Source organism: Protobothrops mucrosquamatus, unplaced genomic scaffold, assembly GCF_001527695.2.
Source record: "Protobothrops mucrosquamatus isolate PMUCROS unplaced genomic scaffold, P.Mucros_1.0 scaffold477, whole genome shotgun sequence".
In the NCBI taxonomy this organism is placed as follows: Eukaryota; Metazoa; Chordata; class Lepidosauria; order Squamata; family Viperidae; genus Protobothrops; species Protobothrops mucrosquamatus.
The window spans coordinates 700,924-728,177 of NW_015386797.1; the positions used below are offsets into that span (position 1 = coordinate 700,924).

General features: G+C 40.8%; 1 protein-coding gene across 1 annotated transcript in view; it reads right to left on the minus strand.

Annotated features, from left to right (window-relative positions):
* LOC107288078 (transducin-like enhancer protein 4) overlaps positions 1-26,529 on the minus strand; it is a 165,023-nt gene extending 138,494 nt beyond the window's left edge. The window contains exons 1-4 of the mRNA XM_015816652.1: positions 26,506-26,529; positions 25,438-25,535; positions 23,861-23,924; positions 22,558-22,602 (exon numbers count right to left, since the gene is read on the minus strand). Of these exons, the coding sequence (XP_015672138.1) occupies positions 22,558-22,602; positions 23,861-23,924; positions 25,438-25,535; positions 26,506-26,529 (231 nt within the window). The remainder of the gene's footprint in view (positions 1-22,557; positions 22,603-23,860; positions 23,925-25,437; positions 25,536-26,505) is intronic.
* Positions 26,530-27,254: the final 725 nt, after the last annotated feature.

Here is a 27,254-nt window from a genome sequence, read left to right on the forward strand (position 1 = left end):
CCTCTAGTTATTCAGAAGAAAAAGATACAACTGAAAAAAAAATAGAACATGCCCATAATCCATTCATTTAAAGACAGACCACACAAACACTTTCTTACACTTATGGCTTTGAGGGAAAATATGCAATAAATTAAAAAAAAATACCACGTAATAATATCTCAATAAAGCCATCATTGTAGACTCCTAAATATATACCTTTGGAAATATACACTAATTAGATTTTATTACAAGAAGAATTGGCAAATGTATAAAATACTTGCTCTTATGCACCCTGACCAGATTTGATATAGTTAAATATACCCAACGCTGTTCATCTTGACCAAGGCAAAGACAAGAATCTCCAACTTCTTACAATTTGTTGAAGCCATATTGTGGATGAGGTGCTTTTAGCTATCTTTCAAACAGATCAGAAGAAAATGAATCTTCTAACTCTTTACAGTAGAGATGATGGGGTTTCATGCTCAGGCTCTCTCTGTCCATTATACTCAATATCCACAATATTTGCTAATCAGAGCTAATTGCTGAGCCTAAAACTGAACATATATTGAATTTATATAGAAGAAAGCCCATTTCCAATCATGGATCCAATGGTACTTCCAAAAATCTCGTGAGTGATTAGTATATATAAACACATTACACGGATAAACATAGCATTTTTCAAATGTTATTGCTGTTGAACTCGGTGAGAGCCAACCATAATGTTTTGTAACAAAAGACTGGGAACAAATGAGCAAAGGGTATCGGAGGGAGCCATTTACTAATCGTACCCACCAGTTGCAGCCCTATTAGTAGGCCAAACCAAATAAATAAATTCCAGAAGACTAGAACTATATTTCCTTGAGGTTGGTTCATAATATAATCCTGCAAGCCTGATAGTGTTGAACCTCTCCTCTTCTGATACCCTAATGAATCAGGGATCTGTCTGCCTGAGGCACTTTCAAATATTACCTTGTTTCTCAAGGCTTAAAGAATGTTCTACTTAGATAACAGTACTTGCTTTTTTTCTCACAATGTCACCATCCTCACTCTTTGCAACCCATATAAACTCAACCCCCTCTTAACACTTCCCTCCAGTCTGGCTGGAGATGCCACCATATATCATCCATTGAAACAAAAGGGTTTTTGGGGAGTAAGAGAAATTGTAGGGCGTGAGAAATTCAATTTCACTTTCCAAATATCAACTAAGGTCTAAATCTAGACTGGGTTTTTTCCATTTAAGGCTCATAATATACAGTGAAAATAATACACAGTTTGGATTGAAAGGGAGAAAATTACATTGAAAGACACAAAATCAAGATATGGAGAGATGGAGAACTATGGCACAATTAGCCACAGGAAATCACAAGAACTGTTAAATGTGTGTGTGTGTGTGTGTTTACATAGTTATTGATGTAAAATATATTAAACTGCACTTCATTTCAAAGTCTTCAGCATTTGAATCATGAGATTTGGATTCCCCCCCCCCCCAAGGAGACAAGGTGGGAGAGAATCAACAACTTGTAAGCCTGTGTAATCATTTTAGCAAAGTTTGTTCATTCAGCCACTGTTCTATCTTCTTGTACCCTTCAAGATGCACCCAGAACCATTTTGAAAAAAAATTCTGTCCAAGAATCAGGTACCTGTGTAAGATCACCCAGTGGAAGTTCACAGACAAAAGTGATTCGAGCAAACTTCAGATTTTCAAACACACAGCCCATTCCCCATAGCTACTAAAGAATTCTAAGTCTCTTGAGGCAGAAGATGACAGATTCCTTTAGTCGTTCGCTAGGGGCAAGTAGAGATATTCAGAGAACTGGTGACAAAGAACGTGCAAATCCTATCATGTTTCCAGCTCTCACTACAGAACAGGATAGAGTGACATCTTTGCAGCAGCTATCCTTGCAGAGGAAACATGTGAACCCCACTTTTACAAGTTACACCAAACAAAATCTCAGATAAGTTCTCCCCAAATGCCTTTTCATACAAAGGTCAGCCCTAAAAACCTTTGTTTTCTATTTGTTCCTCCTCCAAATCCTATTTAAATAAGGATTGTAATATTTCTGATCCCACTATATTGTGTGTCCCACATCCAGGGCCTTCACAACAGCTTCAGAATTTTTCCAGACGAATTATGATTTGTAACGGGACAGGGTGGATTATTAATTACTTGGGAAGTAATACTAGCCATATTTAATAACATGTAAATGAAATAAAATATTGTTTATCCTGGACCCATTCATTTCTTGGTGAACAGGTCCTATCATGCCACTGAAAATTGACAATCTGGTAATATAAGCAATATAAAAATACTGTTAATAAATAAATAAGATCTTCAGTCTGGAAACAGATGACCTAGCTCTATAATAACTCATTCCCTTTATTATTAAAAAATGAATAGGAAAAAATTACAAGTACTTTTGACTGTAAAATAGATGGAGATATGTGAAGGAAGAAAAAAAATAACACTGGTCAGATTTGTGAAAGCTAACCATAAGTCATCCGGTGACAAGACATACCCAGAGAAAACCACATCTTTGCTTCCTTAATGTTCTTTTTTTAAAAAAAATATCTTTGTGGTTTTGCTGCCACTGAGCAAAACTGAAGCCTTCTGTAGGCCTGTGAGTCTTGCAATTTCCATACGCTTGATTGGCAACATTGCAACTTTTTGAACTTCCTCTCAGATTAACGTTGTTAACCCAATTTTGTATGCTGCTAATGGGAGACAGCAAACCTATGTGGTGCTGTAGTGTAGTGGATGAAGGTGTAAAGCAGTGTTTCTCAACCTTGACAATTTTAAGGCATGTGGACTTCAACTCCCAGAATTCCACAGCCAGCAATGCAGGCTGTGGAATTCTGGGAGTTGAAGTCCACATGCCTTAAAATTGTCAAGGTTGAGAAACACTGGTGTAAAGGGATTCAAAGCAGTTACTCTGAATTATAAGCATTTCGTCTAGATCTGTAGAATATCACCTAATTTGAACAAATGAATAATTACATAATACTTAATGCTTTGGACTCAGCACATCTTTACTTTAATATTATTATAGATTTATATCCTAATATGACAGCCAATTTGATGTAGTGATTAAAGGCACTATGTTAGAACCAGGAGACCCCGAGAAGAGACATCTTAAGGACAGTTAATGCTCAACAAAGAACAAACTTGACGAAACATGGATTAGAGCTACTATTAAGGCCTACCTTGTGGCAGTAAGGGCAGCAAAGTGTCAGTACTTCTCTGCCCTGATTGCACCCACAGACTGCTGTCTTGCTGACCTGTTTTGGATGACATGAGTCCTCTTGGGTAAGAGGGGTGCAGAAATCTTCTTACAGGGATATACAATATACTATCTGTTGGATAGTCATTTGGATTCGTTCCCAGTTGAACGCTGACTTTGTCACAGGGCTAGAGGAGGTATTTAGAAAAGAGTCTTGTCTGATTAACTGGGAACAGTTTGAACCTGTTGGACCTGAGGAAATAGACAGGGACTCAGGACTGTGAGCACAGTCGCCTTCTGGCTTGTTAAAATGACCTGGATTGTGTCATGCAAGTGGGCTTAGAAGATGATTAGAGATGTACAATTGAGTATCTTCTATAGTATCTTCCCTATGTGACCAGGATGATGATGATGATGATGATGATGATGATGATGATGATGATGATGATGATGATGATGATGATGATGATTTGGAAGGGACCTTGGAGGTCTTCTAGTCCAACCCCCTGCTCAGGCAGGAAACCCTATACTATTTCAGATAAATGGTTGTCCAGTCTCTTCTTAAAAACTCCCAGTGTTGGAGCATTCACAATTTCTGGAGGCAGGTTGTTCCACTGATTAATTGTTCTGTTAGGAAATTTCTCCTTAGTTTTAGGTTGCTTCTCTCTTTGATTAGTTTCCATCCATTGTTTCTTGTCCTGCCTTCAGGTCCTTTGGAGAATAGCTTGACTCCTTCTTCTTTGTGGCAACCCGTGTGATATTGGAACACTGCTATCATGTCCTTCTCTTCATTAAACTAGACATACCCAATTCCAGCAACCGTTCCTTGTATGTTTTAGCTTCCAGTCCCCTAATCATCTTTGTTGCTCTTCTTTGCTTCTTTGCTTCTCAAAAAAGCTGCAGTTCTCTCCCTCCTCAAGGAGCCATGACTGGACCCAATTATATGAACAATTTTTGTCCAGTACCTAATCTCCAATCTCCCCTTTTGGGGGAAGATGATAGAGAAGATGATAGTTCAGCTTCAGAGGATCTTGGAGGAAGTAGATTATCTGAATCCTTTTTCAGTTAGAATTCAGATCCAGCTATGGGACAGAACAGCATTGTGCTGCACTTATGGATGACATCTAGCATGGGAGGATGGGGTTAGTGCATCCATCCTTGCACTACTTCAGAGGTCCCCAACCCCCTGGCTGCAACCAACTACTGGGCAGTGGCTTATTTACCACAGACTGACGCACATGCGAACATGGTGCTCAACTCACGTGAGCGGTAGGCCAGTGCACACACGCATGTGCACCTCCATTTGTGTGAGCAGTGGCCCAGCGCACAAACATAGCTCAACTTGCAATCAAGCTGTGTGTGCATGTATGTGCACACTGGCTTACCACTCGCATGAACTGAGCTATGCGTGCACACCGGCCTGCCGGCCCATCGCTCACACAGTCCAGTTCCCTTCTCCCTCCCCCCAGCCTGACTGCCAAGCCACAAATATTGAGGACCCCTGCTCTAAGTGACCTCCCAGTGGCTTTTGTTACCATTGACCATAATATCCTTCTGCATGAACTCAGATGGGCAGCATAGCATTATTGCTGGTTCACTGCCTTCCTTTAGGGTTGAATCCAATCAGTGATGATAGGAGAGGAAAGGTCCTAACCCTCAGCCCCTACTATGTGGGGTGCCATAGGATTCAGTGCTTTCTCCTCTCCTTTTTAACATCTACCTGAGACCACTGTATGAGCTCATCCATTGCCACAGGGCTGATGTTACTCAATCATACATCTCTACCCCTGGCAAATGAAGCAGTGACATGATCATCTTATCCTGATGCCTGGAGGAGAACAATAGGTCTCAGCTAAACACTGGCAAGACTGAGTGGCTTTGAGTTTTTAGGGCTGGTAAAGAGTGACTGACCCAGAGTCACCCTGCTAGTTTCATGTCTAATACCAGACCGTTTTCTAACCTGATGCTTTAATCGTTACATCAAACTGGCTCTTAACAGTTTCTAGACATATACATAATTAATCAGTTATTTAAAAGGCATACAATTAAGTTTGCAACTTTAGAAATGGACCATAATAAATCTTCCTAAAAGACATAATGTAAAGATATATCCTTTCACTTGTAGACTGCATTTGAGGGAGGGAGGGAGGGAGGGAGGGAGGGAGGGAGGGAGGGAGGGAGGGAGGGAGGGAAGGAGGAAGGAAGGAAGGAAGGAAGGAAAGGAATCTCAGCTTCTTCTCTCAAACACAGTTGTCTTTGTGTGTGTCTGGCACATGCTTTTTTTTAACCTCCTATCCTCTTTAAGAACTGGAGACAGTGCTTATTGCTGTGGTGGATTCTCTCCCCTTTCCATCTAGTTGTCTTACATGCTAATACATTGCCATCTTTCAAAGAAAGTACTGTGAAATGGGAAGGCTGTCATACAGAGTGAATGGTACTGCAGGGAAATCAGAGATGTGTAGAGAAAACTAATTAAGTAATTTCTTCCCATTGTTCCTTTTCTCTGCAAGGTTTCCTCAGACTAAGGTTTTAATGTAGACTTTGATTGACTTGTGCCTGATGTGCATGATACCTTTTGTGCCAGGATAACTACATTGGCCAGTTTGCCAAAACAGCCCATAATAGGAAAGGAAAAAAACAGAATTTCTCCTGCATCCATGCGGGAACAAGTCCATCCTATCCTCAGATTCTCATTAACATAGAATTAGTCAAAGGGAAACACAGTTTACAGCAAAGTAAAGTAAACAGAAGAGATTCTAGCAATTATTTCATATTATTCATGAAAGAAGGACAAGGGAAAGTTTGGACATCCTCTGAACTAGGGGTGGCAAAATTCTGAGTAGGGAATTCTGGAAGTTGAAGTCCACAACTCTTACATTTGCGGAAGTTGGAGAGTCTTGATCTAAATGCTTCCCTGAGAAGCATATGGAGAAGTCCAGTGTCAGACATTTCTGATCAACTGATTCCAGGATTTGTTAAAATAACTCCTAGAATTTCCAGTCAATATGGTTAGGTCTATGATATATGGGACGCAACCATCTGGATTAGCTACTGTGCACTCTAGAGCACCGATGTCAAACTCGCCACGCCATATGATGTGTCACAAAATATCGTGACTTTTTTTGCATTGCCGGAGCTGGCGTGCGCGCGGCCTCTGCATGATACAGCCGGCCCATGGGCCAGGAGTTTGATACCCCTTCACTAGAGCAAGTGGGTCCAACCTTGGCAACTTTAAGACTGTGGACATGGCTGGCTGGGGAATTCTGGGAGTTGAAGTCTACAAGTCTTAAAGTTGCCAAGGTTGGAGACCCTTGCTTTAAACAGTATCTTTCCTTCTTCCAAAGCCCTCCATTCTGATCACTCTTACTCTTCTCCACTCTATCTTTTCCTTTTGCATATGTTTACAACTCTTTTTCTCTTTCCCTTTCTTTATTCTAATCAGGAATATCACTGAAGCATAAAAGCAATGAAGAATGACTGCAATAGTGTTTTCCAAACAAGTAGCCCATCATTTCTGATTCCCCTGGTCCTCATCCAACATGGTCAATGCCCAAGAGAACTGAAATTTAACACATCTGTGAAGAGAGCAAATTGGAGAAACAGGAATACAGAATTCCCAAGAACACTTACTGTCAGGCGCAAAGGATCAGGACCGTACATCAAAAGTTGCAATTCAAAAATGATTTATTGCTCAAGTTTATACACAAGAATCTAGTCAACTAAAGTTCAATACTAAATTGGTACCAGATACTGTAGGGGTCAACAGAATTCAAGAGGGGTTGGACTTGAACTCTTTATGGCAACGTAATGTTTACAAATTGATGACATGCTTAACTCTGCCCCAGCTCTGCCTGATCTTCTCCTAGGCTTACATTGCACTGTAAGTAGTCAGATTTCTTCAATTTTCTAAAGGCAGTTTCCCTGCTGAAAGCTGGGATGCAGTTCCTCCAGAGATCTCCAAATGTTGTCACTGAATTTTTTATATTGTAGAGAAAGAAAAGCATACTCTGGGGCAATAATGATGATGTTATTATAGTTACATGAATTAACTGCCATTAGACTAAAGTTTGAATTATGTTAAATATAATGTAGCTTTTGTCCTGCCTCACTTATTAGTTGAGAGCATGGCATGCCACTCAAAGCATGTTCCTCAGTTCAACTCACGTAGACTAGGGTTGTCAGTTGGGTGATCCCCTTGTCTAATTAACAACCACTTTCTAATTCTAGTCCTCCCATCAAGTGCTCTCCAAATCAGCTCCCTATCTGCATATTGGGCGATGTAGAAAATCTTGCAAGGGGCGTTCACAGTCTGTGAGAGCAACATTTGAAGGTGGATCAACCCCCCCCCCACTTTTTAACAAAAAGTATATAATTCATCCCAATTCTCACACATTCTAGCCAGCGAACAACAAAGGTAAAATTTGCAAATCAATGTGCTAAATTAAAACCTATTCTAGCTATGGCTTTTAGCTGCTGCCTCAGCAGAGATCGGGTGTTCAGAAGGACCACCAATTCACCAACTGCCTACTTTGGGATAGGAGGGCGACATAAGTCAAGAATGGCCATTGGGACGAATGATATTGGGTTCTCATCTTTTTTTCCCCTTGTAAATAAGTGTTCTGTCTTGGTGGAATTTAATATGAGCTTATCTTCCCAATCTAGATCATTCCAGCCTTCAGAACTTCCAGGACTTCCAGTTAAACCTGTTGTAGCTATATAACTGGGTTTCATCTGCAGACTGAGGTCTTTTCATCTGAATGGAAAGATGGCCACTTCCAGCAATTTCACAGTGCAGGATCTAAGTTATATAGAAACTATAATGTTTAACAAAGCTTTGACATCTTATCACACTATTTACATTTAAGTATTTCGATATAAATGATAGCTTCTTTAGATCACAGCATATTTGTATGTAAATTCATGGGAACAGTCTGCTGCAGAGACTCACGTATTGCAAACAAGTTCCACGCATGCTATTTTAATTGTAGGGATAAAGCAAACAGCGCTTTTCACTCAAGAGAGTCATAATATTCATTTACTTGAACAAAAACTCTAATTTATCAAAGATCTCTGCCAATGTTTGTTTCAAAGATCTTGTTTTAAGCTTGAAATGATATCACTTAGCACTCCTACTTTTCACATCAGCCTAGACTCCCCCATCCTTGTTACTTCAATGATAGGTTATTTTTATCTTTTCATTCACAACCATCAAAGCTTCAATATTCTTCCTGAATCACATTCTCTGTTCTTGCCAAGCCATTCCCTCAAGTGCTTTTCTCCACACTTACTACATCCAGTTGCAATTTCTATGTTTTTTGAACCATAACACAATAAAAACAAGCATGCTTCACTGCTGCATTCTCTGGTGTTTTGCTGGTCTACCGAAGGAGTTCCTCAAAGGATTAATGCATTCAGTGGGGACAATAACTAGGAGCTGGAATTCTACTATGCATGCTAAATCTCTTTTCTGTTGTCAGCTGGAAAACAAGACAGCCTAAAAAGACAAAGGGTGACATCCAACACAGTCTGGGGGTAGACAAGAGACTTTTTTTTTCCTCCTCTGGAGCAGAGCTCAAAGTGGCAGGAGGAATCTATTTTCCTCATAAATGATATGCCATCTTTGGATAGGCACAGATAAATCTCACCTGAAACCCCAAAGTGCTATTCAAAAGAAAGATTTGTTTACAAGTAGCATACCCAATGCATTCTAATGTGCTGCGTGCATTTGGATAAAAGGAGGAGCACATTCCATTCAACATTAAAACAAGTTTAAGGCCACATAAGATGTTTTCTCTCATGGCTGGCGAAAGCTATAGCTGCAATGCATATTTCAGTTTAATAACTACGAATGAGATTTTTGCCTGCACATTTAAGCTCCTTGTCCCTTTGCCTGAACAAAATGCAAAAGTCTCCAGTCAGCCATTATTTCCTCTTTCTTCTGAGTCAGAAAAGCAGGATTTCCTACTTTGGAAGAAATTAATCAGATAGAATTCCATATTAGAGGAACAAGAGTCAACCTATGTAATAAGACAAAAATTTTCTGAATGAAGCTGTAGAGTTTGCCTGGAGCTGAGAATCTTTGGTTTGTTTTGGTTTTACTTGCTTTTAAATTTTGGACAGAGCATGGTTTTAAGGGAAATATTAGATTTTATATACTTTTAGCTAGGGTTCCCTAAGCTGCTGTATTCTCAAAGTCTTAATATTAACTAACCTGATGATTAAAAGCACAACACATCAACAGTGTTAATTTCAATCTTATAAGGCAGTGAACTCCTGACCAAAAGAAGTAGCATTTATAGCTGTGAGAGACTCAGCAAGTGCACCACTTATTCAATATTTATATTCTGCACCAGGACACGGGAGTAATCAGTACTGTGCAAGACTTAAGAAAAACTATACATGCTGATCTTCTACCCACCCCACTGTGAAGGAAAGAGCACCCAGAAGGTAAATTCATCAATCTGAACAACTCACAAGCCTCCAAGGTAGGGTTGCCAAACTTCTATAGCCCGTTTTATTAGTGTACAGTACACACACACACACACACACACAACAGGTCCAGTAGCCTTGGCTGAATCTTTCCTTTTCTCAATAGATAGCCATTGTGGTTCACAATGCATTCCCCAACTTCATTTCTATCTTCAGTACAGAGCTTCAGTCTAGAGCTGGTGAATTGCTCAAATATTTACTACTGTTATTATCTCTCTCCCTCCCTCTCTCCCTGCCCTGTGTGTTTGTGTGTGTATGTGTATGTGTACTGTATATCCCTTGCCCTCTCCCCTGCTTTCTATTTCACAATCCCTCTACAAGAGTGTTACTGATACTGCCTCCAAGTCGCAAACTACTTTTATTAACCTTTGGTAGAGGACATATGCTAGTCTTGTTGCACTGAGCTTGGTAGTTTTAGAGCAGAAACATAAAAAGAGCAAAGTAAATCCAATTTTCTTCCCTGTACTTTTCTCAAATAGTCTTCTACATCTCTCGCTTAGAATGCAAGTGAAACAGAGATAATGAATTAAGAGTTATGTCTGATGGTGCAAAGGGATTCTAGTAGGTTTAGAGGACTGCTCCTCATTTTATAGTCAGCCTCCTGCCCATTTCTAGGTTTGCCCCTGTTTGATGACTTTGCTCAGATTAAAGCAGAGGTAGTGCATGTCCTGCATCCCCATATACCCAATGCAACTCTCAACCCCCCTTCCCCAATTGGCCTTACAGTCCACTACAACACCCATAGCCAGTTTGGAAACAACTAGTGGTTTAACAATTCTTCCTGTCAACCCCCACCTAGCTATCAAGGCCAAGGAAGTAAGAACAACACAGATTTTGTCAGGCCTCTTTAATGCTAGTCTGGAGTAAATATAGAATCTTAAAAGCCATAATTGGAACTTCCCAGCCTCAGTAATACTGTAGTGAGTTAATTAAGTAGGAGACACTTTGAAGTGCTTTTTCCCACCTCTCTCGGCAGCTGGACTGAGTTACCTTTTTTGAGATAGACAGTCAACTGGCTTGCCCTGCAGCGTTCCCACAACCTGTTCGGCTTCCTCACATCCTGCTTGCCCACAACTATTTGCACATATTCTCATGACTTTGCCACCATATCATACCCATCCACTGTTAAAGCGGCCTAGAATTATTCTTAGTTATTGCAGTTTGAAACTCCTTTAGTCTTCTACTTCCACCTCTAATTTTCCCAGGGGTGGAAGTAGAAGACCTTGGCAACATAACGACCTATGGACTTCAATTCCCAGAATTCCTGTGCCAGGTAAAGTTGCCATAGTTGCCCACTATGGTCTAGACCAGGGGTCTTCAAACTTGGCCCTTTTATGACTTGTAGACTTCAATTCCCAGAACTCCTCAACCAGTGTGCCTGGCTGAGGAGTTCTGGGAGTTGAAGTCCACAAGTCATAAAAGGGTCAAGTTTGAAGACCCTGGTCTAGAGTTTAGACCAGACATGTCAAACTCACGATGTCATGTGATGTCGCGCAACGTATCGGGACGGTTTTGCCATTGCTGGCAATGGGGTGGGCGTGGCTTCCGGATGACACATCCGGCCCATGGGCCGGCAGTTGGACACCCCTGATCTAGACCATCTAAAGGATGATGCATCTGGAATAGTGACCAACTCAGCACCGATTTACCCAAAACATACATACATATATGGGTTAGAGATTTGGAGTTGACATAGGAATAGTGGTCTAGCAGGGTTATCAGTTTCCCAGAAGATCAATAGTTCTCTGAAATAAGTTCACAGACACAGAAATATAGAGGTTATCTGCAGGTTGGAATCAGAATTTTCTGACTCCCTACACGCAAAGGTGCATCTTTCAAAAAGCAATTGGACTTTCTTTGTTTCTGCTTGAAGACATTTTGCTTCTCATCCAAGAGGTTTTTTCCGTTCTGAATGAATGGTGGAGAACGGATTTATATTCAGATGGTCTAGATGAGTCTTTAGACAGCAGATGGGTCTTTAGATGGCAGCATCAACGAAATCATTTCCACTGATCTTTCATATGGCAAAAGATGCCAGGGAAACTACTAATTGATACCCTGAAACTACACCAGGTTAAACTGTATGAGAGCCGCAACACTATCTGGCTTCAGTGTTGAGGCATGTAAACAGAACCTTCAGGGACAGTGCAAGTCAGATTGATCTCAAGAATAAGGGAAAAAGACCTTTTCCTTACAGCCATATAAATGTATAAGTCTTCACTGCTACTAGAGGGGTATCCACTCAAGTTCGTCCATGGCATTATATAAAAAGCACCCAAGATATATGTTTTGAATTTATCTCACTCATGCACACTCAGTCTCAGGGATACAAATATTTGTGGGATCCTTGGTGCTCTCTGGAGCTTGGTGGGGGTTGTTTTTGCAGCACTGATGATGTTACCGCACTGCTCTCTTTCCATACTGATAATGTCACCCAGTCTGGTAATGAAATGTCTGCAAGAAACCCATCCAACTCAGAGAACACCAAAGACTCCATAGTTCATCGCCTAAGCTACAAGTATCCTCTTCAGTTACATGGCTCTTTTAAAAACAACAAATTATCCTATTAAATTAAATTGTAAATAATACCTTATCTATCCATTAACAAAATTTTTCACAGGTTGTGAGAGGAAGAGAAAGCTATACTGCAGCCCATAAACTACTACCATAGCTAGCTGGTCATTCTGCTTCAGTTTCACTCCATTGAAGCTGGCAATTCCACCCGGCAGGTTTGGAAATGTGAAGAGGTGGGAGGAGACAGCATAATAAAATATCTGTTCAAAATCTATTATGTAAATTGTTTTAAACTGAACTACACAGAGAGCGCATTTTCTTTTTCATGGTTAAGGGAGCACAACATATGAAACCTACCAAACAAATACATCAGGCTTTTCCTAACATTACTTTTGTAGTCATGAATTTTACATTCCATTCAAATGCTGCACTACATAATACAAGGTATGTCGGAAAGGGAGCTTGCTTACTGTCCGTTGCCCAGGCCCATTATCAATGTTACTCCAGCCCTTTTTTTTTTTTGGTATCACTGAGATTGCAGCATAAATGAGTACATCTACACTATGGCATACCGACAACTGGTCTTGGGTTTATCCACTGCACTTAAGAATAATATTAGAGGTTTGCCATCATAAGCTGAGGCATGTTTTCAATCAGAAACAGTCCAACTGATTCCGGTTCTGCTTAGCAATCGGCAAGAAATTGCAAACACAATAGATCACATGTTTGGGAGAACCAGTAGCCAAACTATTTCCGAATGCTGTATAGCCAAATGATGTCTGCAACAAGCTGTGCATTTAGGCTCCATAAAACTGCAGTCAGTTTCTAACAAACAGATTCATCCATGGCATTTATTTCATCTGGAAAAGGAGCGCTTAAATCATTCCATAAATGCAGACAGAAATCATCCTGAGTTATTTGATGGGACTTAAATGGAACTTTAGCTAAAATTTGGGAGGAACGTGTACGCTTACGAGCCGCCCATGCTGAATAAAATAACGTTTGGCAAAAGGATATTGAAATTGCAACCCTCTCTGTGCATAGTCTTCTTTTTCTACTTGCAGTGTTTGCTATAGAAAATGCCACGTTGGAATTATTCCGCTGCCTTAGACGGCAAGTAACAATTACTATTTATTAATTAATCCTGGTCCAATGTTGCCTCCCCCATTTTAATTGGTTGTTATGAAGAGATAATAAGATACTTTCATGTTTATATATCGGTTGTGCCTACCACTGTAGAATTGTAGCACCAATATTTAAAGACGTGGCTATGTCAACTGCAGGTTATGTTTCTGGTTTGAGAAACAAAGCAATCATGAGCACTCAACGGATAATGCAGTGCCAACGTTTGTATGCATTTAAAAAGCAGCCAAAAATCCAGGCTAAGAAAAAAAAATATCACAGAGCCGATGATCAAACAGCATGTATGCATGCAGTACAGCCCATCCCCAATTATGCAAACTAGGTACCTTCCTCACTATGCATCCCTGTGGGACAATGTAACCTTATATAAACATTCTTCCCAATTAAAAGAAAATGTAATTATTCAAATGATTCTTCTCTCTAGAAGCAGGAAAATGAGGCCCATGCTAAAAAGGGAGAGACAGAGAGGCAGCAGTGAAATTAAAAGGCTCCTTCCCCATTAAAAAAAAAAGAATTTGAATAATTTATATTTTAGAATGTGTATGCAGCAACTATTTAACTCTATTGTTGAAATATTCTTCTCCTAAAAGTTATTACTCCGCGGGATGGCTTTTACACTGTTTGGATGCTAAAGGCATACCTAAAAAAATATTGATTAAATTTAAAATTCTAATCTTTAGACTTAAAAATCTAATCTAAAATTCTACAACTTTGATTGGAAGTGATAGGGTGATCTAATCTCCAATAATATTTTCTTCCACTCATATGTTGGCTTCTGCAAGTTTGCTTATGCCCTTTCTCCATTGATCCCGTCACTAATATTTCTATATATTTTTTTAAAAAGCCGAATCAATAAGAGGCCTGCATGAGGCCAAAGTCAGATAAGCATGTCCTACAATTTGAAAATGCCAATTTTGGCGTAATATTGAGGACCTAGACTTATAAGGGAAATGAAAACTAACTATTAGGAAATAATTCTGAATTATTGCTTAGCCCAGACAATATAGATGAACTTGAGATAACAAAGGATACTCCATTATTAAGTGATGATGTACTAGGATGAGAAACAGAAACTGTTTGTGAATTAAAATAAGAATATATTTAAGTAAGTAATATGTGTATTTAGATATTATAACTTTTATGTAGTGAGATAAAGAAAATTTGGGTTACCCGAAACTTAAATACTATGGATATTAAAGGTTAAATTGGAGTACTGTAATTAAAAACTAAAAATTAGGTAAAACTTTAAAAGAGGATATGGATATCTATAAGCAAAAAATGTATTGATAATTGAGTTTGATATAATTAGAAATTTATTAGCTTAAATATGATATAGCAAATGTTAAGGGAAATAGAGAAGAAATATTTGATGATGTAACCTGAGATATGTACTAAAGATTTTGTTATTGAACTATTGACCAACCCAATCACCACGTTGCTTTCCAGATACTTAAATGTAAAACTGGAAAACCAATAAAATATTATAAAAAGAAAAAAGAAAATGCCAATTTTAAGGTGGAGGTATAGATCTATTTAAATGAAGAAATATATCAAATTCTGACTCTCATTTTGGTTCATCAGCTATTGCTTTATATTTTGAAATTTGATAAGTAACCTTTGTCATTGGTGTTTACCTTTGCATTTCTAATCTGCTTTATTTTTGCTTTCCAGACCTACAGCATGGATCCCTCATTGCTTATATCTTGAAAAAATCTTTCTTATGGTTTAAAAATGGAGAGCAAACTTTAACAATGTTAAATGGTTAAACAATGATTTTCCAGCTTCTTCTGAAGTAGAAAACAATACATCTCCAACCAAAAATCAATATCGCACATTTACATTTTGTAATTCTACCCACACATAACAACCCCATTTACAATCCAAAACATCTGGATGAATAACCGGTCAAATAAACGCAGTGATCTTGTTTTAATCTCCACCTATCACTGAGATGTTTCTGAAAATAGATACAGGAACAGAAACTTTCCCATGCAATAGCTACTTGAAAGCAAGAACACACCAACCCTTACAAAAGAATGCCTGTTCTCTGCAGTATTTCTCAACTTCAATAACTTTAAGAGGTATGGACTTCAATTCCCAGAATTCCACAACCAGCATGCTGGGAGTTGAAGTCCACATATCTTAAAGTTGCTAAGGTTGAGAAAGACTCCTCTACGTCCTTGAGTTACAACCAACAATGCAGCCTTTACACACTAGTCATCCCTTCGCATACGAAACTCTCTCCCTTTCTGAAGATATCTGTAGGCCTTACAAAATTTGCACATATGTGAAAAATGTCTTATCAAATACTCATTATATTGATCAGCCCTTGGCATTTCTGGGATAGAAAGCAAGATAACATTTCTACAGGTAGTTCTCAATTTACAAACTTTCATTTAGTGACCGTTCGAAGTTACAAAGGCACTGAAAAAAGTGACTTATGACTATTTTTCAAACTCATGACAGTTGCTGCATCTCTATGGACACATGATAAAAATTTGGATGCTTGACAACTGCCTCCTATTGGTTATAGTGTCCCGGGATCACGTGATCACCTTTTGCCATCTTCTGACAAGCGAAGTCAATGGGAAAATCAGATTCTTTTAACAATTGTGTTACTGATGGAGCAAAACTCACCTAGCTACTGTCTTGCTTACCAACAGAAATTTTGGACTCAATTCTGTTTGTAAGTCAAGGACTACCTGTACTGTAACAAATAAGCAAATAATAATAGTGACTTGGAACAGCTGCTAGCATAAAACACCTATCACAATGTACTCACAGACAAGGAAGTAGCCCCAGATATTCCTGTTGGTTTGGTGGGGGAAGCAGAGGAGAAAAGAAACAAGCATTCTCCATGATGGACTAACACAGGTGGTCTCCAAACTTGGCTGGCTGAGGAATTCTGGGAGTTGAAGTCCACAAGTTTTCAAGTTGCCAAGTTTGGAGACTAGTAGGCATGCCAAATCCAACAACTGAAAAATAGCAGTGGGCTACTCTGGGTGGAATGGGACAACTCAGCATGGCTAGCTCGGTGTCACCAGCTCACTACTGCCAGCTTGCCACCACCAAGATGCCTCTGCCAATTCACCGCTGCCAACTTGCTGGAGGACAATTCCACATGGCCAACTCGCCATGAAGATAACTCACCATGGGCAGCTGGAGCCGGGCAGGTGAGTGAGCAGGTGGGCAGAGGACAGAGCAGCGGCAGTGGCCAGGGTCTTCCCATTTTTACACACATCCATGCAGTGCCAAGCTCCAGGCCAAAGAAGCCACATATGATGGTGGTAGGTGGAGTAGGCAGTGGGGAAGCAGCAGTAGCTGGGGGAGTCCCATTTTCACACACCCCACTGCTGCCACTGGTACCACTGCACTGAACCCCAGGCCAAAGAGGCTGGGATATGTGGCACCAATAATGTCCCCACTATCTGCCCTGCCCACCACCGTGCCCCCATCCCCGGTCTCTTCAGAGTGGGGCAGCAATGATGGCAGTAGGAGGTGTGAAAATGAAAAGCCCCCAGCTGCCACCATCGCTCTATGTTTTGCCCACCTGCTCACTCACCTACCTGCCACCTGCAGCGAGTTATCCCCAAGGCAAGTTGGCCATGTGGAGTTGTCCTGTGGCAACTTGGTAGGGACGAGCTGGCGGCAGTGAGCTGGCCATGGTGAGTTGGCCATGTCAAGTTGTCTTAGAACAGCGGTTCTCAACCTATGGGTCGCGACCCCATTTGGGGTCGATCGACCATTTCACGGGGGTCGCCAAGCAAGGCTGTCCGCCATTTTTTTTCCCTTTTCCGGCAGGTGCCTTACCTCCCTTGAGCTGGGCCAGCTGGTGATCGGCCTGCTCCGTCTCTGCCGCTTGCCAGCTACGCCTTGGCCGGCGCAGGGGGCGGAACCACACATGCATGGCGCTCCCGGGCAGGGAAAGTCCTCGACTTACGACCGGTTGGGTAGTCCTTGACTTACGACCGGTTTAGTCCTCGACTTATGACCGGTTTAGTCCTCAACTTATGACGAGTTGGGGGGTCGCAGCATTAAAAAGGTTGAGAACCACTGTCTTAGACCCACTCTGGATGGGTCAGGGATCAGGGAGGAACCCTTACAGAGAACCTGGGTTCACCCAACCTTGCTAACCTTTGATCAGCCTTTCTTAGATATCCAACAAAATATAGGTAACCCTTGACCTACAACTACAAGGGAGCCCAAAATTTCCAACGCTAAGGAAGGCAGTTGTTAATTGAGTTTTGCTCCATTTTACCATCTTTTTTGCCACAGCTGTTAAGCAGACCACAGCTGTTAAGTGAATCATGCAGTCATTAAGTGAATCTGACTTCTACCACTGACCTTACTTGTTGGAAGTTGACTGGGAAGGTTCCAAATGGTGATCACATGACCCCAGGCCAGGGCAACCATCATAAATACATGCCAGTTGCCAAGCGCCTGAATTTTGATCACTTGACTGTGGGGATGCATCAGTCCGTGTGAAAACTGGTCATTAAGTAACTTCAGACAGTCACTAAACAAATGGTGGTTAAGTCAAGAACTACCTGTATACCAGCTGTTCTCAATAACCAGCCTCCTACAGCTTCAGGGCTGAACAAGAGTGGTGGGTTGGTTCTAAATTAAACAAATGGATTCCCATCTAAGTCTTGGATGTAATAATTCATCCAAGCCCAAGCGGTAAGTGGGCTCAAGGCTAGGTTGTCATACAAACCATACATTACCACTGTCAGCAATAAATCTCCTCTCCTCTCCCCACCTCAACCTCCCCTGCTTTACTCCGCTCTTTTCTTAAATAGCTCCATATAAAGCCCCAACCTAATTAAAAACAGCTTCCTCTGCAGCAAGAGCGGCCTTGATTTCACTTATTTACACATTAACTGCCGCCTCCGCTTGGCCAACCCAGCCTTATTCCCTGTACTACGCTGGGGCCTTTTATCTGCCCTGGACAGCATTTTCTCCAGCAGATGAAGTAGATGCCGATTGATTTGCTGTCGAGCATGGTAAATTAATAGCAACAAATTGCTGAGGGCCCCCATCTCACTGCAACCACCATGCTTCGGCAGTTTTGCTTTATTCGCTCCATGATGGGCAGCAGTCAGGCCTCTTCAAGTCTATTTCGCCTTAACAACCCGCAATACTTTTCAATGGTGAAAATAGAGCTGTTCCTTGTAAGTCAGAAATCAATAGCCTATTGCCCTTAGAAAATGCTAAACAAGCAGTATTGGCAATCCACTTGGTACCAGAGGGTATCAGATATAATGCAAATCCATACCACTTCCCTCCGTGTAGTTATTACAGTTTGCTAAAAGGTTCCTAATGCCATTTATCATCATTTACCATCAACTACGGCAGCTACGATAGCTACGATTATGATATCCTATCGGCTGGCCAGAGCCCTTTCATTTCAACCTAATTAATATTTTAGTAGCACTCAAAAAGGTTGTTGCCTAAGACCTGGAACAAAATTTACATGGATTGGAGCAAAAGGGAGAAAGGAGCCAAGAATGGATTGAATTATTTTTTTAAATGATTTTTTTCAAAAGATGTCCAGGTTCAAGTTCTGAATTCTTAAAAAAGAAAAAAAATAAATAAAGAGAGAGAGAGAGGGAGAGAGAGATTTGTTTGAGATTTTCTTCAACTCGAATGAATTTAACTGACTTCCCACTAGTCCTATTTGCAAGTGTCTTATCTGGAAACAAGTGCTGATTTTCATTATAAAGGAATAATAACCCACAAAGAATATTTTATGCAGTATGACAATCTACTTAGCATAACAAAAATAACATTCAAATTTATGCAACAAAATCCTGATTTTTTTTAATGCTATAATATATGGCACGCATATATGCATGCCCATCATACTATATTCCCTTTTGGGGTAAGCACCATTATGCAAAGCTCAGAAAATGGGGGGGGGGGACGTTAAGCCAAAGGAATTCAGACATGCAAGAAGAAATGAGAAGGAAATATAGCAAAAATCTATAGTGTATCCCACACCATTTATTTTTTCATAACTTTCCATTCTGGCAAACCACATTCACACAATGCTTCTTACATTCACAATATTGGGGAGGGGAGAGATCCAGAGAATTTTCAAGGTACTATGATATATGGAGTCAACAGAGATAAATATATTCATAGCTTTAACAGTATATCTAGTCAGAAGGAGAAACAATGGAGAAACTCTGCCCAATTCTGGGGCAAAAACGTGCTCTCTCTCCCCCCATGCCCTAATCTGAGACCTTTAAATGCCTCTTTGGCAGCTTACTGGTGTCAGCAGATAATGTCGAAAACACAGATTAAACACTTAGGTTTTTATACCACACACCAGGGTTGTTAGTTTCTGTTGTTATTATTATTATTATTATTTTTAAAAAAGACCAAAATAATTCAGAGAATTCATTTTATCAGTCTAATGCTATTTACCCAGTTACCAAAATCTAAATTAATTATGTTCTCAAACATAATTGTTAAAAATTGGCAACATTATGCAGGCTTAATTAAGATTAAATCCAATTTACTAAATGTACTTTATAACCATGATTAATGTAATCGAAAGGAAAGTCTTACTGTTTAAGGGGTATCCAAAGTGAAATTATCAGAAGATAGTTTTGGTTGTGCCCTACTGACTACTAGTCGGATCGTTTTCTCCACCCCTTCCGTTCGTTGGTGTGGTGTGAAGGAAAAGTGGGGTCGGAAATCAGGTACACGTTTACCCTTCTCTCTCTCTCTCGGAGAGGGAGAGGGAGAGAGAAAGAGAGAATGCTCTATGCATTTATCCTTTGATCAATCTGCTAAATCACAGAGGTTTGACACCAGCACAGCAATCATTTTCGGTTCCAATGAAAAATTTCTCTAAAAATAAATACTCTGTGGCCGGGAGCAGCCAAGAAGAACAGATGCCTCAACAGAAAAAAAAATACACAAAGGTTTCAAATATCAGGGCCACCAATTACTAGGGTACTTCCAAGGACTCCAGGGAGCCCCACTTTTGAGACGCAAATCCAATAAGCGAATAAGCCTAACCTTATCTAGAGAACTAGACCCAATTATGCCGCAGGGCAACTGAGCCGCATTATTGCCTGCTTTCCATTACAAGGGCATCCAGCCACTACATCTGGAAAAAGAAGCTAAAAGAAACCAAGGCTATATCTGCCTAGGAAAACAAATAAAGATGGATAGGTCTCTCGGCTTTGTGTTGGGGCGTGGGGAGATGGAGGAGGGGCACGGGAGAAAGAAAATATAATAAGTTGGTGGTTTGCCGAGCTGCAAGGATTCCATAATGTGATAAACTGCCCTCAGGATTTTTTATGTGATTGAATTGAAAAACAAAACCCACAAATAATCCCCAAAGCAGATCACTCAGTCTGAACTGGGTTGTAGGAGGTGGAGGGAGGGGGGGGAATCAGGAGAGGAAGAACAAGATGGAAGGATTTAAGGTGGAGGTTTGAAGGCTTTGAAAGGGCGGCCTTCAGTATTTCTGTAATGTCAGATGAAAAGGGTCGGAAAAGAATGTCACAGTGGAAGCTTGGAGAGGAAAACATATTTGAATCCTCATCACCAATCCTTCTTGTTGTACAGCAGAGAGAGAGGCAAAGATTTTTTTAAAAAAGAAACATCCTTCCGTGAAGCATTTCATTCACCCACAGCATATGATGGAAAAGTATTAAGACGCGTTTTGTGAAGATGCAGCATTCATATCACTAATCTTATACAAAGGAGAGTAATGGGGGGGGGGGAATGATAGCCTCATTTAACCCAATTCTTCAAAAACCACCCTAGGTATAAAATGGAGACGTTTCTCAACCCCGTAGTACAAATTGTTTGCAAAGTAAGATTTTTGGAAATAAAAGTTAAAGTGCGTTTATTTTTCCTCCCTGCCGCAAGTATCCTGGGTGACTTCACATCCAAGCCTTTTATTTCTAACAGATATTTGAAAGAGAAAGTCTGAATACACATATGTAACTACTTCGTGTAAATATGATGTGACTGATTTGGAACACCTGTGGAAAACTGTATACCAAGATAATGCATAATGGGTTTTGTCGATCACTGTATTTATACAAGTTACAGAAATATATTCTAATGCATCAAAAGGATAAAAAGCTGAACACTGAATTAATTTCAGCAAAAAAGTTTCCCTTTGTTAAAGCCAATGTTGATAAAAGGTCATACACCTGGCTATCACCTGACAGTACTAATTTGCTGACTTAAGTGTTACTTTCCAAAGCTGTGCATATTTCCAAGACTGAACTAGGGACAATTAAATATTGATAGCACACATTTCATAATATCAAAAGACAGTAATTTAAAGTAAAACACATTATGAAATACACTGATATTTTGGCCAGTGTAACAAGTTTCTAATTACACCATCCTCAGAAACTGTGCAATTATAGGATGAGCTCACAAGTAGAATTTCAAGTTAAATGTTCTCAAGGTTAGAATTCACTACTGATCAAATAAATCAGATGCTTCCCTTGCCACACTTCTTTGTTTTACCAGGATTTTAAAAAGTAACTTTATTTAGGAATGGTTTTAAAATAAAATCATGGTAATAAAGAAACTGAATAATTTCTCAATGCAAAACTAATCAAAATATTGGGGTCTATGACAGGAAATCTATCAGTTTGTTATCAATGAATATGCTCATTAAACAGTTAACAACTTATTAAACTTAGCCAAACTGCTAGACTGCAACACAGGGTTAAACCTCAGCATGGAATCATTTACATGAAAGATATCTGGTTCTAAAAGAGACAGATGCATGCATGAATGAGTAAACAAATTAATGAATGGAAGGAAGGAAGAAGCAACTATTCATTTTTTACAACATTTTTAACCTATATATCCTGATAAGCTTATCTACTTACATATTGTTTCACTTCAAATAAAGACAACTAGTCATTCATGATAGATTTACTTTACGCACCCTCGACCATATTCGTAGTTTTCCGTCGTTGACTGTCACTAGTTGAAATTGGATGTTAGGACTAAAACGTTTCTTGTTTATGAACTTTCCTCTGTAATAAATCTGTCGACAATCATATTGTGTTCTCAAACAGAATCCGTACCGATCTTCCCAAACAGAGTATTTTATTAATTCTGACCGAGGGAGTCAGACGACTAACAATCACATTTTGCAGAATTGAGTAAAATACAACAAACAGTTTTTAACCACAAGACAAGAGACAAAATATAGTTTGCCTACCTGTTTGTGCATCTCTATATTCAACCCATACGACATTTCATAATACTAAGGAGAAAAAGAACATTGATTTATTTTAGAATTGGCAAGGGCACAAAAGTGACCAACATATAGACTTTTGAAGAAATGTGCTATGTGAAAGTTAAACATTCCATCTTTCCTATTTATTATAACACCTATCTAAACTGCTGACTGTTTTAATTCTACACTGATCAAATCAAGTTCCAAAAGGGGAAAGTATTCACTTAAACACCGGCAAGGGGGCAAATCCAATTATTAAATATTAAATAAGCACATACATACATTTTCAGTACAAAAATGCTAAAACGTTGGAAATGCTAAAAAGCTAGCATTAACATTCTGTTATTAGGCAATAACAGAAATTTATCCTATGTTTTATATTTAAAAATAGAAGGGCTGCATCTATATTGTATATAGGTTCTGAAACCAACACACAGGCAAAGCTACCTAGTTACATCATGTTATTTTCTTGCACCAAATGGTTGCTCAATTTTGCCAGATAGCACCATATGTACCAACCACATTAGATAATTGAAGGCCAGAATATGAGCTTTGATGGATAGCTTTGCTTTGGCTAGAAGCAGCATATCTCTCAAGGTTACTATCCTCCTTAAAACTGAGTCACTCCATCACATAAAGAAAGCAATTATTTTCCCATCTAACTACAGAGGGACACATAGAAAACAGCAGGCAAATAAAAACTATCTAAATATTTTTCAACCTTCTGATAGCTGATATCCCCAATCAAACATGGGGGCCCGTTCATAAGCAACAGGTTTAAGAATGAAAACTTGATTAAGATGTGAGCAAACAGTTCCCTCACATCTATTAATGTACATTTCTTCCTTTGACACACAGATACAGGAAACACAGATTCCACATCTCAGGGGAAGGGGAATAGGATAAACCTGTCAGCTTTCCCTTCGAAGCTGTATAAAAATGCAGACATTACCCTGATCAGTCAATAGATAAAGGTGTGCAATGATTCTGTATACTTTAAATACAGAGTACAATCTTAAAGGACTTTCAGCCTTATGATCATAAAAAGGTCGTCCAAGAGGACTTCTGGGGCAACCATAAAAGGAAAACTTCACACCTGGGTTATCAACATTAAGCATACAAAAAAGGTATTCAAACCTAGCCTTTTATCCTGGGCACCTTCGTCTTAACAGCATCCCTATGGCATACTAGCTAGCTGCCTGCAGCAACCGGAACATTTGGATCTGTTCAAAGACCATACTAATAAAACAGACACTCTGAATTGGTTGCGCTGCTCCTTGCTTACCATGACATAATGTCGCTGCATCTCCGTCTTTTCACTGGCCAGTTTTTCACATTCTAGCTTTAAACTGTTGGGAGGGGGAGGAAGGGGAGAAAGGGAGACAAAAGACAACCATCTCTGAATATGTAACAACATCACTTTTTAAAATGTCTTAATATATGTAAGCAAGTCACGTCACCTTTGTAACATTGATAAATTTTATAAAAAAAAACTTTGATCATCCCTTTAGTGTCCTTTGTTGACAATTACACTAGTCTTTCCTCAGACAAGATATAAGAAAACTTTTTGAAGGAAATGGACAAGGTATTTTGGAGGAGAGTGGAAAAAGAGCAAAACAAATAATCTTCCTGGGAAAAAAAGAGAGAGGGAAAAAATAAATATCTAAACACCAAAACTGACAAAGCTGATAATGTCCAAAGCGTAACATTGTATGCTACTGTAAAAATCTCTTTCAAAAAGACCACTAAACTGGTTTTTTTCTGTGTGATCTTGCTTGCCCTCAAACAGACAATGTAACTCAGAGTAAACCACTCGGAGACAGAAAGAGTTGAAAGGTTTTCAGTTTTCAAAGAAAGCAGCACAACAGCATCCACAAGCGACATCTTGTGAGCAATAAAACCCTCTCTTGCACTCTTCCCACTTAAGAAAAAAAAAATAAACCAAACCACAAGGGGGGGGGGAAACCTTGCTTGTCAAAAAAAAAAAAAGTATAAAGTCTTCTCTGCCCCCCCCCAAGGATAATGAGCAAACACTCCAGCTCCAGGTCTAATTAATCAGCACTTGATATCATCCGCTGTCACACCACCAAAGAAGAAAATGAGCAATAACAAATGCACCACCCAAACAATATTTAAACCAAAATGCGCCCAGGAGAAAAGAGGGGAAAAAGCAAAAAGGCCCCCTTTTTTCACCCCACCCCCACCCCCTTTGCAATCCCAACTTGAGGAGCAGGTGCTGGGAAATCTTAGCCTCCTCCTTTCCAAAGCTCCCATTTCTGAAACAGCTTCTCTGATCGTGCTTTGTTGAACTCAAAAGAGCTCTTTTATTTATAGGTTGGTAACAGATCTGCCAAGGCTAAGCTTTGGGGGGAAAAAAAAGATTTCTTCTGTTTGGGTGAATTCAGGGAGAAATGTAAGTGCTTTGGATAAAGGGTTTTCAAATATATTCAGGACAATGTTTAAAAGCACACTTGTAATACTTGGGAACATTGTTCTGCTAACAGAGGTCACAGTTTAAGTCAGTCTTTGACAACAAGATAAAACAAAGGTTGATAAAAGCTGAGACCTCAGGAAAGTAGGGAAGGGTCTTTTTTTTCTGGTGGGGTTGTACCTTTTGAAGAGCACAATTTTAAAAGGAGAGAGCGAGGAGCGATGCATCCCAAGCAAGATTGAAAAGAACAGCCTTTCATCAAGGCTACAACCTGGAAGTGTTTAGACTGAGAAAGATACCTTCTTTGTAAAGAAAGGTGTATAATTTGTGTAAAGAAGGGGGGGGGGTCGCCTCCATTACACATCCATGAATTTTAGGGAAAGCAGGAGGATCAGAGATCAGGATCAGAGAAAGTAAACACAATTAATTACCTGTGGTACTGAGCCTGTAAAAACTGAAACTCCTCCTTAATCCGATCACAGGATTCAGAAATGGTGAATTTGAAGGGTTGAGCAGGCTGATGCGGTGCCTAGAAGCGGTCATCAGAATATAAAATATTTTAATTACTCCTGTGTTAAGCCAGCCTGCTGGTGCACATAACACATATCAACACACCCAGTGAAGTCACCTCACCGCCACTGATGGAAAGAGCGATTAAAACTCACTTTGGGAAGGTGTGTGCACGCACATACACACACAGGGTTTTTTTTTCCTTTCCTCATCACAAGAGCTCTCCTTGCCCTACACAAGCACAAAGTCTAGTCTGGTCCACACCTCAAGTAAGCCTCTCTAATTGAGGGAGCGCCTTGCCTTTGATTGCTCATCTTTCCGTGCCAACAAAAGCACCCACAATCACAAAGCTGAGCAAGGTGAAAGTAGACTACAGTTGCCCCTGGGGAGGGGTTATTAATCAGGATAAAAGAGGGAGGAGGAGGAAGGGGGAGGGCAAAGAGGGTGGGGAGGGGGGAAATCACAAGGCAAAAAATGGGCAGCGCACCCACAGAGGAACAGAAACCGAATTCAGATTAAAGCAAGCTCCGCGCTCCCACTCTAGATCGCCTTTGAAGCTTTCAAAGGCTAGCAAGACGGAAGTAGTGTAAACATATTCCCTGACATCGCGAAGCCTGGAAAGCCAAAAGACAACAATAAGAAAATGGCTACAACTCAATTGTTTCACCCAACTCTCCCTCCCGTCGCTTCCCCCCCCCCTTTTCCTCTCGTTTGCGGTCTCAAAGCCGGAGGCAAACAGGGAGGCGGAGGGGGGGGGAGAGGAGAGGGAAGAGAGATTTGTTCTTTATTCTTGCGGATCGTCCCTAATCTGTTTTCTCTCGCCTGTCCCCCGCCGCCGCCGCCGCCACCAGCTCCCGGTTCCGCCCCTCCCGTTTCGTAAACAAGACTTTCGCGGGTGGGGGAGGAAGGGGGGGTCGTCTCCCACGGGCGCCACCAAAGTCGCCACCCCCAGCCCCCCCCCCCCTCCGCCCTGCCTCGCCGCTACTCACCGGGTGTCTGCTTTGAGGGTACATCTTGCTCAGATCGCGAATCATCCAAACCGATTTAGTGGGTGCTCTGGGCCAGCCGGAAAACTCGGTTCATTGATTTGAACGGCAACAATGCAAAGGAGACGCGGAGGGGGACGGAGCTGCCCGACGCTGGCGCTTGGAAGAGCGCCTCAGGCTCTGGCCCGGGCTCTTCCACCCCGCGGACACGAGTGAAGAAGACACGAGAGGCAGCGGTCGTCTCCCCGGCGGAAGGGAAGCCGAGCAACATTCCACAGAGGCTGTCACTGGCCGGCGTACATGATCGCCGGCGAGGCCCCGGTCAATTCCCCGGGTTGCTGCGCTCCCACGCCCAGGGCCTCGGCGCTCCGAAGGTCCGGCTGCTTCTCGGCCCGGGTGTAGACCGGTTTCCCGGTGAGCTCTCGGCGTTCCGAAGGCTTCTCGCTCGCGGCTCCCGCCGGCGCCAGCTCCCTCGCTCGCTCTCGGTTCCCGGGTCGGCTCTGCCTTCACTGCGGCTGCCCCTCTCTCTGTCCCCCTAAACGGCAAGCAAGGGAAAAGCAAAGGACAACTCCGTTCATACCAGATCGGATTCTCTCGCGGAGATCCCCTCTCGCAGCCGCCTCTTCCGTTTGAAAAACTTTTATCGATCTTAGTTGCTGGCCCTTCACAACGAACGAGAAAAGCGCGATAGGGAGGAGAGGGGAAAAAAAACAAAAACAAAAACCACCTCCTCTTTTAAGAACTCCCGAGAT